This window comes from Castor canadensis, chromosome 4, assembly GCF_047511655.1.
Source record: "Castor canadensis chromosome 4, mCasCan1.hap1v2, whole genome shotgun sequence".
In the NCBI taxonomy this organism is placed as follows: Eukaryota; Metazoa; Chordata; class Mammalia; order Rodentia; family Castoridae; genus Castor; species Castor canadensis.
In genome coordinates this window covers 166,246,486-166,258,785 of record NC_133389.1, presented here as the reverse complement: position 1 = coordinate 166,258,785, position 12,300 = coordinate 166,246,486, and the positions used below count along the sequence as shown (strand labels likewise).

At 42.0% G+C, this 12,300-nt stretch overlaps 1 protein-coding gene and 1 long non-coding RNA gene across 2 annotated transcripts in view; one reads left to right on the top strand and one right to left on the bottom strand.

Annotated features, from left to right (window-relative positions):
• Window positions 1–10,585, bottom strand: part of Arpc2 (actin related protein 2/3 complex subunit 2) — a 30,152-nt gene extending 19,567 nt beyond the window's left edge. The window contains exons 1-4 of the mRNA XM_074071713.1: window positions 10,430–10,585; window positions 10,139–10,220; window positions 2,206–2,240; window positions 719–831 (exon numbers count right to left, since the gene is read on the bottom strand). Coding sequence (XP_073927814.1) covers window positions 719–831; window positions 2,206–2,240; window positions 10,139–10,212 — 222 coding nt within the window. The 5' untranslated portion in view covers window positions 10,213–10,220; window positions 10,430–10,585. The remainder of the gene's footprint in view (window positions 1–718; window positions 832–2,205; window positions 2,241–10,138; window positions 10,221–10,429) is intronic.
• LOC141422638 (uncharacterized) lies at window positions 9,707–11,453 on the top strand. Its single transcript, XR_012447382.1, has 3 exons — window positions 9,707–10,254; window positions 10,700–10,764; window positions 11,212–11,453. It is a non-coding gene; the product is annotated as an uncharacterized lncRNA (long non-coding RNA).
• Window positions 11,454–12,300: the final 847 nt, after the last annotated feature.

The window sequence follows — 12,300 nt, the reverse complement described above, 5'->3', positions numbered from 1 at the left end:
CTAGTGTAAGAGCATTTTCTTTCTTCCATAAATGGCTCGCCCCAGAGCAAATACAGTTCAACAGGAACCAAACCTGCTACTTTAGCTATCGAAAGAAGCCAGTGCACAGGGCTCAGCCATCAAGAGTTTCATAAGGCTTTGCATCCCCTACTTCCCCAAAGTAGTTAGTTATAAGGAGGAAGAGGTATGCAAAGAGGACAGCTGTGAAGAACATTAATTTATAAAAATTTTAAGGGCAGTTTATGTGTGCCTACATTTCCAGACTGAAAAACTAAGATTATAAAATCTAAGTAGGCCCTAACATACATATCTGCCTCAATAATGTTCTAAACATAGAATAGAATTTTGACTAGTCTTACAGCTTATAGCTATTTTTGTCCTGGCCAACAAAATGTTCTCTGCTGTTTTGTTTCCATTGTTTTATAAAATCTAGGAACCCTATATAATTTGAAAAAAGGCAAATCCCTTTAAGATATTAAGTTATTAAACTGGTTTATTTATTCGAGATAAAAAGCAAGCAGGCAAAGAGCCAAAACCTTTTTTTGGAAACATTTCTTTACATCATTATGGGAAATGAAGAGCCCTTGGTTAAGTAAGAAAGTTGTGCTGAGTGGCTGGAGCCTGTGGGGGTAATTTAGTGCCATGGATCTTCTGTGAATGGCAAGCTGCCAACAAAAGGTGAGAACAAGAGGTCTAAGGAAAATGATGGGGAACTTACCTCATCAGCACCATGTGCCTGAAGTTCCTTGTAGAATTTCAAAGAAATACTGACCATCACTTTTGTTTTGTCTCCATTAGGATTTGAAATATGATAGAGGACCCCATCAAAATCTGTGAGGAAAGCAGTAAGATTGCTTAACTTGGGAACAGGAAAGAATCTCATTAATCACTTAGGCTAGAGCAGGCTACAAGGAAGACCTCTGTTAAGAAGTCATATTCATAAAATGATGTCTATTTTAAATTCACATGGGAAGTCAGCAGACATACTGGGATAGAATTGCTCGGTGTCCCTCTATTTAGTCTTGCCTAAAATTACAAAGCTATTTTTATCTTTATCACAACTTGATGTTAAAATAACTTTTATAATAAAACTTTTATTGTAATGCATTGTAAACCTGCACAAAAGTAGAAAGAATAGTATCAATGAACTCCTATCTCCATCATGCAGCTTTAACAACACGTGGCCAATCTTGTTTCATTTATACACTCCACACCAATGACTTATTTTGAAGCAAATCCCAGACATCATGCTGTTTGATCCATATACACTTTAGACTCTGCCTTTGGAAGATAAAGAAGACTATTTTAAAAGAGCACAACCACAGTATCACTGTCATGCCTAAATTAAAACAAAACAAAACAAAACAAAACTCACGTTTTCCTTAATAAAATTTTAAACACTTTGTCTTATTTGAATTAGGATCCAAACAAGATCAATATGATACCTATAGTTATCTTTTAAGTCTCTTCTAATCTATAGGCCTCTACCCTTTACAGGTTCTCTCTTCCTGCACCATACAGTGGACTGATTCAGTCTGTTTTATTCCTGAAGGTAGATGCTTAAGTGTTATCACACAGGGAGCTGGCATGAGAACCACAGGAATCATGAGAACTGTGGCATTACTAGTTAGTAGGAGAGGAAAGGGATGGTGCCTGCCCTCAGAGTCAAAAATGGCACTTCAGCTTAGAAGTTTTCCAAGACAATCTAGATTTTATATCAAGTTAAACTGTATCTATCCAATTCTGTATAGGGAATGAAGACCAGCACCATCTCACTGTCTTGACAAACAGGGCTTTATCATATCCCTGTTTCCCCTTCTACTCTAGTGCTAGACAAACTTAAGACAATGGCTGTAGAAAGATACTACTCCAGGACTTCCAAAGTAAAAAGACTACACTTTGTATAATGAAACTCAAACTTCTAAGATGCCAGCAAGTAATATTACATAGTTTACCTAACTCCAAAGTTGTAAGTAGAGTAAATACACAAAATAATTATCTAAGACCCCAAAAAGACTTGATAATCAAAAATTTTATTTTCTATTTTATGCATACACACACTGTATTTTGCGGGGGGGGGTGACACTGGAGTTCGAACTCAGGGCTTTGTGCTTGCTAAGTAAGGATTCTATCACTTAAAACATGCCTTTTTTTTTTTTTAAATGTTGTGCCTATTCTTAAGAGAGGTGCGATAAAGACACTTACCTGCAAATGTTACTTCTACTGCTTCTGGTTTGTTTCTGTGAAACCACAAAAAAAAAAAAAAAATCCCTTAGTTAAGATAACTGCATTGTCACTTGCTTTCAAGGGGACTTGGGAAGGCTCCTGAGCTTTACTTTAGATCTTTTTTTTTTTTTGGTACTGGGATTTGAACTCAGTGCCTCATGCTTGCTAGTTAGGCACTCTACCACTTGAGCCACTCCACCAGCCCTTTTTAGTGTTGGGTATTTTCAGGATAGGGTCTTAGAAACTACTTGGCCAGGCTGGCTTCAAACCTTAATCCTCTTGGTCTCTGCCTCCTGTGTAGCTAGGATTATAGACATGAGCTACTGGTACACACCTGATCATTCTATAAATTAAGCTTACTGCAGAAGAAAGTACACAGTTCATTTTCTCATGAGCCTAAGACTTTGGACTTGCTTAAAATGGAAGATAAGAAAAAGGACAGCTACAGCTTTGTTTTTTTACCTGCTGTTGAATCCCCTGCCATGGCTGGTGCTTACTTTCAATTCTGAATTCCCTGAGAACATGATACACATTTATATATGTGAAATACAAAATGCCATCTTTGGTTAATGCCTCCCCCAAGGGACAGTTTGGTGATGGTGGTAACACATTTGGCAGGAAAATGGCTAAGCATAATGTAGAATGGTTTTAATTTGCTTAATGTGAAAGGGTGCTTTTGGGACATAAAACAAAACAGCAAGCTCTGTTCCATTTCAAAGACTATTTGCAAGTCCTTCTACACATCTTTACCTCCTCCTCACATCACCAAAGCACCCCCTCAATCTCCTTCAAGCCCTCTCTGATTCTACCTTAGTTGTTATCCCATCTCTGTAGCTATATAGGTACAAAGTGTAGCATAAACCAAAAACATGAAATTACTGAAAGTAGTCAAGACATCTGGTTTCCAACTTTAGTTTTTTCATTAGGCTTATGTTTGGGAACAAATGAACATTCTTGCACCTTTGTTTTCTCATATCCTCATCTATAAAATGGAAAAATACAAGTGATCTTACCAATTTCACGGAACTGTTACATATGGACCTGGAAGGCAAATGGTTGCCGTGTGATTCCTGGCTTAGTCTGGCACATGTACTGTTTGACAACTGCTGCTAAATTATTTCCTAGAAAGCCCGACATACATCCTACCTGTAAGTAGTAATAGTCAATTAACCCCCAATGAAAAGCTGCTTTACATCTTTCCTCCTCCTTCTCAAATGTGTTGCTGTAGCCAGCTACCTGTAACTCAAATGATCCTACTTTGTTTTATGGGCTAATAGGCAAGATCACACTCCCACAATTTATTTTACTCAACTTGCTCAAGACCTCTCAAGTACTTTTTTTTTTTTGCAGTGCTGGGGTTTGAACTCAGGGCCCACACCTTGAGCCACTCCACCATCCTTTATTGTGATGGGTTTTTTTGAGATGGGGTCTCTCAAACTATTTGCCTTGCCAGGCTCCTATCTCTGCCTCCTGAGTAGGTAGATAGGGTTACAGGTGTGAGCCACCTGCATCTGGCAAAGTACTTATCTTTTACGCTATCCCTGTGCACTCTCACTTGTGAAAGCAACCAAGACCAAGTTGCCCTCCAGCGTTGCTGGGAAATAATGGATATTTAACATGCTTTATGACTGTTAAAAAGCGGATGCAAAGGCTAAACAACAGCTTTTAAGGAAACTAGCTTCAATTAAGCATATGTTGAAAAAAATCAACCTACATGAATCATGCACAAAGTTCCTCCCTGCTTCTTTAAGCAAGTCATGTGTGACTTAGGAAATGCATGCAAGGTGTCTGTCTCTATGAATGGAAACAGCAAGTAGATTTATGGAGAAGCAGTGAGTTCAGAATATGAGGAAAGAGCTAAATAAAAATTTAAATTGCATCTGAGCTTTCACCTTGAAACTGTAGCCAGGTAACAAAGGCAATGAATGAGCAGCAACCATTCATCACCTCTAGAAAACAAGAGCAGACAGCAAAGAAATGGAAACATTAAACTATGGTCCATTTGAAGAGATGTCTAAGGGGAGGAAGCACAGGAGCATATTTTCCTCGGGAAATGTTGCTGTGCTGCAGTCAGGGAGTTTAAAAAAGTCCATATTGCATGACTTACCAGGTAGGTGCATTGTTTTCCTAATCTTTAGGCTTTAACTCAGTCAAGGAAGGGTTGCGTTTCTCACTCAACAGACCTGAGAAAAATCAACTATAAAGAACCTTAGGATTCTAAGCTATAAACATCTGACTCCGAAGTTTTGAATTTCTCTAGGCATAAAATATCCTGAGAACAGACCTCCACTGGGAAAAGTTGCTAAGATCGATCCTAAGTGGTTTGCTGCATGACTTGGGACTATTGGGACTATCTATCAAATCTCTGCCATTAATATTTTAGTTTACTATTTGTGGCTGCACAAAAGCTTTAGAGGAGAAAGGATGCTAAGGACAACACTTAGCCAAAGGAGACCTTGCAAGAAGTTATCTGCGAGGTAGAGGTCCAAGATCTCCATGCCCCAACAAGGAGGGTGCTCAGTGTGAAACATACAATCACAGGGTCATTTCTCAATCCTAAAACCAGGTATTATTGTACCTTTTGTGTTACAATCATGAAGGCAGAGATAAGGCTGGTCTTGGGGTAAAGGGTACTATTTAAAAGGCAAAAAAAAAAAAGATAAAATACATACTATTCTACCATCTGCTAAAGCTTTAGATGCAGGGGTTAAGTTTATAGAAAAGCAAGTCCTTTAGAATTGACTGTTCAAGTTTTATCACTTACTGTCTATGTGACTGGAGGCAAGTTAACTTTAATGTGGCTGCACCTCAAAGTTTCTCTTCTATAAAAACATGAACCTCACAAGGCTGTCATGAAGCCTGAGATGATGTCTACATAGCAAAGTTCCCAATCAGCGTCTCATGACTAAATTACAGATATGCTAAGGACCCCAACATTTCTTAGAGCAGGATCTTAGGTCAGACCACTTACCCAGATTATGCCATACTAATATGATCAGGTTCTGTTTTCGCCATATGATAAAGAAGGTCAAGAGTCACAGTGTTGGAAGCCTAGTACAGTCCCTAATACACAGTAGTTTCTCAATGTCTACACCCTTCCTAGCCCCTAAAACCCTTAGTTTTCTCAACAGTGAATGAGATCTAGCACATTTTGAAACTAAATGAAACTGTATTAAAGTATATAGTACAGTGTCTGCTTCCCAGATGATCAATAAATCAGTTTCTCTCCTCCCAGATGGAGTCAGAAGGGACCAGATTTTGAAGCTGTGGTTAGGAGAGGTTTTGGCATTGTGGTAGCTCTCAGAATCAGGAACTGTTTAGCAGTAGTACAAGGAGAAATAGGACTCCTATTGGCATCAGACTGCTGTAATGCTTGGAATCCCAGAACGAGCCAGCTGGATGGTCCTCAGGGTTACAGACTGGACAGCCCAAGACACTAAGACATACTCAATTCACTCAGATAGGCTTCAAGAGATACTCTTAAAATCCCTTAGAAAAAACTTCCTCTGTCCTTTTCCTAAGGAACTTCTGGAGTGTCAATAATCAGTCAAAAAAGGATTACAGGCAGTTGCAGTATCACATAATTGTCTTTCTTCACTAAGGACTTTGTAGTTTTTACTCCTGAATGCATACTAGGATTCAATTCCTCAATGGGGATACTATAGTTAGAATTAGAGGACTTACTGAGTTCTGCTTACTCTTTAGGTTTCTGATTACTCTCTTTAAATCCTCTGTAAGACTACCATCGTTCTTTCTGAGAGAAGTCTACAAAGTAGATCATATTAGGTAAGAGAGGTGCCCTCCTCTCTGTTAAGCCATGTTAAAATATGGAGAATAAAAAGTTCTAATAGCTGACTCACACTGTCAGAAAAGCTTCTAAAGAAACCGGAAATCACGCTACCTAGCTTCATTTATTCCTTTAAAAACACATTGAATGAGATGCCTGTATATACACTAAGGATGCTGGGGAAACAAAGATGATTGAAATTACAGGCCCAGGTTATAATAAGTTTGGCTGAGTATAGCTCTGGGGCTTCATGGACCAAGTGGTCCTAAGGAGGCCAGAAGACAGGGAGTAGTGTGTAAACTATAATGCCATGTAAAAAGACCAGTGAGATCTCAGCGAATCAGACACTACATTCCACTTCTATATGCTTAAACTGTGTCCCAATTCTGAGTCACTTCAAATCAGTCTGTCTCTCTGAGGACATATGCAACGTATCTGGGAATGAGAACAAGGTATCAGCAAGATTTAATTTATTCCTTTCTCAAATTTTTCCTCCCACAGTCTTCGCCCACCCCAACTGGCACTGCTTGCTTACTGAGCTTCACTCCCTCTCACAGAACCACAGCTCCCTACAATATGTACATGCTGTGGCAAGGAGCCAGCAGGCACTTAAAATCAACAGTAATTTGCATTTGACAGCATTTCCCCAGTTCTGGACTGCACACTCTAGCTAAGTTGACAGGCCTTGATTTTGAGGCTGAAAAGATTCTTGGTGTGTATATAGTAACAAAAGAATGTGATTAATTTGCCAGATTACTTCTGCTTTAACTATGGGACTGGGTAAGAATTCCTAAGTGAAAAGGCAATGTGTTGGTAAGACCTGTGCATGTTATTTGCAGTGCTGGGTTTAAGTTTTATTCAGTCACATGCTCTTACTTTGCAGGTTGTTAGAAGACAATTTACTAATAATTATCCCTTTGTGAGGATGCCTACATGGATAGTTTGAAAAAGTTAAGAAAAAAGGTAGGAAAATGTAATAAGCAGTTTGGAACGAACCTTGTTAGAACTGCCTCAAAATTAAAAGGTTATTATGACTAAATGAATCCTTAAATGATTTAGATGACAGAACTGCTTTACCCTGAACTATGTCACAAAACTATTTTTAAGACTATCTCATGAGAGCTGGCAATATAGCTCAATGGTAGAGCGATTGCCTGGATTCAATCCCTAGCACTGGGGAACAAAACAAAACTAACTACCTCATGCTTTTATTTCCAGGATCTGGATCAGTGCTGTCCAACAGAACTTTCTGTAATAATGGAAATGTCCTACATGTGCACTGTCCAAATAGAGCAGTTTCTAGCCACATGTAGCAATGAACCCTGGAAATGTATCTAGTGGGCTGAGGAAATAAATTTTAGCTTTACTTCAAGTTTGATTTTTATTTAAATTTAACCAGCCACATGGAGGGAGTAGCTGTAGTGTTGGACGTTGAAGAGCTGGATCATGCACTCTGGAAAAGGCTGCAATGAACCATAATTTACCCAATTGGGTTACTCTAAGAAGTATAAAAAGCAGGGTGGAGCTGACCTCTCCCAGCAGGTTCCCACACTGGTGACGTCTGTCAAATCCCAGAGTTTCTCCTTCTAGCTACACCCTTTCTTTAAATAAAGTCTTTCTTGGATCCTACCCCAACACAGCTCTTTCCTTAGCTCCTGCATTACTTTGCTAACAGGCTCCCTCAGAAAGGCTCCTTCTTTCAACTGATGTCTGGTGCTGAGCACTGGTAGAATCCCATAAATGTTATTAGCACACAGTCATTTTTGCTAGAAGTTCTGGTGTAGGTATGCTTCTGGATAAACACTTAACTGCTTCAGTGCCTCACCTTACTGGCATGCTGGAAGCATGTTTCTGCTGGGAGTTATATTGGCAATTCCAGGAAAGTCCTACTTACTAAGCATGGTATCACAGTCTGTTTTCAAAGATTTTCAAAGTAATTCTCAGAATGTTTGAGTCCATTAATTGAAAACCACACCTCAAAGGGGAGATAGGCCAGAATAAAAGACAGTATTTACTAACCCTGCTTATATTCAGCTCTTTGTATCTTTGTTTAAAAAAAAAAAAAAGTCCTGGAAATTCCAATTCATGCCTTCCAGATTTGAGAGCCTTCTTTTAATCCCTCTGAAATGTTAGCCGTTTTTGTTTGTTTGACTGAGAAAAGTTATCATTATGCAGCTCAGGCTGGCCTGGAACTCATGATCTTCTGGCCTCAGCCTCCTAAGTGCTGGAATTACAGACACATGCCACTATACCCAGCACTCTTTTTAATAAGTTTTCTAGCTGGGCCCTGGTGGCTCAGGCCTATAATCCTAGCTATTCTGGAGGTAAAGATCAGGAGGATCGAGGTTAGAAGCCAACCCAGGCAAATAGTTCATGAGACCCTATCTGCAAACTACCAATCACAAAAAGGGCTGGCAGAGTGGCTCAAAGTGAAGGCCCTAAGTTCAAGCCCCATTACCGAAAAAAAAAAAAGTTTTCTAAAAGAAAAATAGCTCAACAAAGTTATGAATAATATTTCATACTTTGGAATCACAAGTTATTAATATACAAATAAATGCAAAAGTATTCCTACATTAAAAGGCATGCTTCTACTTGAAAATATACAGCCATTTATCTTGTAGATCAGCTTCTAACCACCCAGGTCTTTCTTTGCTAGTCCAGACTTGAGAGTGTATTAAGATCAGCTGTGAAAATGTAGAAGTATTTCAACTTCCTCCTATGTGCTACACTGCTCAAAAAAAAAGTACACAGAAATTACCCAAAATAAGACCCTGGGATGATTCACTTGAATACTTAAAATGCAAAGAACTGGTAAGAGAGTCAGTCAAACACACAAGCAACTGCAGCCCCTGGCAGGAAACAGTGCATTTCCACTGCATCAATTTCTTCAAGAAAAGTAGTGCTTTGTTTTAGAGATAAAATCTGTCATCTTATAAAAGAGACAGGACACACAATATATTCAATTTAAGTGGTGGGCTATTACTTTTTAAAAATGTCTGTAAACCACAAGTTCATTATGACCAGTTAGAATTTCCCCTCTACCAATCCTCTTCCTTCTGTGGATCTCCAAGTACTTACTTTTCTATTTCTAGTTCCCAGTTCATCAGAAACAGTATGCACGTATTTCCTAACTGTGAAACCAAGATGTGAAGCCCCAGCCTCACGGATGGGGAAATGAGAGAATGAACATTAAAAGCTAAAACTCAATTCCTTTGGTCATCTTTTACATATTAAATTAGAAAGGCAAACAGATCAAAGGTTGCTTTGTGTGTTTGACAGACTATGTTCCAAGCCCATCTTTAAAAAAGGCCAGAGTTTTGTTTTTATTTATTTATTTTTTTAAAAGGCTACCTAAAAAACTTCATAGATTCTGGAGGCTGAAGCATGTAATGGGGCCAGGATTATCACAGAAGAAATCACAGACCGGGGGTCTCGAGTAAGAATTTAAAAGACAGACAATCAGATAAAGGCTAGTGGATAGAAAAAAGCATTAGAACCTCAGAAGAGAGATAAGGAGGGTGTGGATGGAGAGACTATATTAGCTTTGCTTGAGAAATCTATAACAAAATGGCCAGTGTCTCTCACAGGCGAAGGGAAGCTAGAGATCGCTTTTTTTTCCGGCTGCAAGACTGGGTCTGCTTTCAGTCTTTCCCTCATGCTCCTTACAGAGGAGGTGGGGGTGGGGAACGAGAACGTCGGTGATAACGTAGGCCTGCATCTTCCTCCCACCTTGTCTTGGGAATCCCTAAAAACTCCTTCCAACCAAATCCCAAAAAGGAGCTCTCTGGGTTCGGAACAATGACGGGGAGCAGAGAACAGTGGTCCCTCGGGCGCGAGCTCCTATCTCAGCGGCCCTCACGTCCTACAGGTCTCCTGCCCTTTGGCAGGCACGCTACTGTCCACTCGCTGCTTCCGCATCCCTGCTCGGAGCCTCTCACCACGCATCTCTGCCCCTCACCCTACCGCGCCCAATCTCCTCCCACGTCCACCATGCCGGGGCAGCCCCTGCACCCTGCCAGACCCCCCCTCCCCCCCGCCCCAGGTCTAGGAGACTGGACTGCACTGGGGATTAGCTGGGGTCACCTCTGCCTCCCCCACTACCCCCGGCCCTGGGCGCGCGCTCACCCGGCGGCCGCGTTCTCGAACTTGAGCGCGAGCGTCTCCTCGATGATGCGGTTGTTCACCTCCAGCAGGATCATGGCGGCGGCTGCCCCGGGCAGGGAAAGGAGAAACAAGGGCGGGTAAGGATGGGTAAGGGAAGGACTGAGGGAGCGGCCCGGCTGCCCCCTTACGAGGGGGGCTGGGTGGGATAAGAGATTGGGGGAGAAGGGGAAAGGGACTAGGGTGGGGAGGAGAAGACGGGAGCGCTGGCCCGAGCACGCACTGACTGTGGAGACACCCGCCCACCCGACCGACCTGGCCCCTGAAGCCTGAACCCGCCTGCCGAGCCGCCGCCGCCGCCGCCGCCTCACCGACAAACCGGGTCCCCGCCCAACCCCCGGCTCTAGCCGGCCACTTCCGCTCTCACACCCACTTCCGCTCGCCGCCCGGACGCGCGGCCCCGCGGCGCCATTTCCGCTGCGACCTCACGTGAACACGCACGTAAGCGCGTGCTGGCGAGGGGAGAGGGAGCAGAGCGCACCTGCGCATGCGTGTTGCCACCGCCCCGCCTCTACTTTCCCACAGATTCCTCCCACACTCCTCCTCCAGCAGCCGGAAGTACTTCCTCCATCCGCCTGTCATTCCCTAAGGTTTGTCTCACTGTCCAGCTGCTCCTTCCCGCTTGTCCCAGAGGCTGGACTCCACCCTTCCGGTGTTGTCATTTCAGAGACCCCGCTAAAAGCATGTAACTGGCTAGGGTTACCATGCCCTGTCACCCCTCAGCGGGATTCTGATTCATGATGGTGTCCGGCGGCACCATCATGTATTCATTTCGTCAATAAATGTTTAGTAGGCTCTTGCTCTGAACGGGGGATACAGTAGTGAATGAAACAGACAAGGACCTGCCCTCTTAGAGTTTATAGTCTGGTGAAGGAAACACAATAAATTCTCTGTTATATAACTATGCTATATATTTTTTTTTTTTGTGGAGGGTTGAGGCAGTGTCTCCCTATACAACCTAAGCCCTTGAACTAACGAGCCTCCCTAGAGTTGGGATTACCACCGCACCTAACTTTTTTTTTTTTCCTTTTTTTGAGACAATGAGTGGTCACCTACATTAATAGGCAACCTAGATGGACCTCCCTGGATTCCTGTCTTGCCTCCATTTCTGTGCCTGGGGAGCTCCCTCACCTGCTTCCGAATGTGAGGCTCTCTCACCTTCCAGTACCTCTGCTGAAGACACACGTTGTGCCCTGCCTGCACCTTCTGCCTGTGTGCCTTGTTTCCTTTTCCACTCTTCCAGAAAGAGTTCAATAAACATCGTCGAGTGCCTTCTGTATGTAATGAAATGATTTATTTTCTGCTTAGTGTTGGGAGTATATGCAAAAGAAAACTGAACAAAAAAATGTATGGGCTGTTAGTGTGGCTCAATTGGTAGAGCACCTGCCTAGCAAGCATGAGGCCCTGAGTTCAAACTTGAACTGCTAAAAAAGATCTAGTCTTATCATTAAGGTCTAGACAGCTCTTTAAGTTGCGACATGTTTACATAAGACAAGCTTTATGTAAAGAAAGCCAGCATCATGGTGAGGTACACTTTCTTTAATTTTTAGCAATAAGAAATTAATCTAGGCCTTGACATATGACTCCCAGGAGCAAATCTGACTATGACCATCAAACCTAAGCTGCCTCACTCTCTTTTACATACTTTTAATTGACTTTAAAAATCACAATTTTAGGTTGGCAGAATAGCTCAAGTGGTAGAGCACATGTTAGCAAGCGTGAGGCCCTGAGGTGAAACCCCACTACCACCAAAAAAAAAAAAAAAACCACCAATTTTAGAGGTCTTGTAACTAAGACTTCACTAGCTTTGCTACAAATGATACCTCTGAGGAAGGGTCCTGATAATGACTTTCCAGGTTGTTTTTCAGGAACTTGGAGGCAGCCTTTGTCTAGCCCAAGGTGGCAAGCCACAGACCCCTTTCACTTAGGGGTGAACAATGGTGCTCAAAACTCCATTTTGAGAGGATACTTATGCCACTATTTCCCAAACCTGTGTCCAGTTCTGGAGAACTATGACGTTTGGTTTCGCACGTGTACACCATTGAGTATTCTCTTTTCCTTACTCCCATTGCCTTTTCCCACCCCTTAAACCTTCTTCATCTCATAAATGCCCCTGGATCCTATGC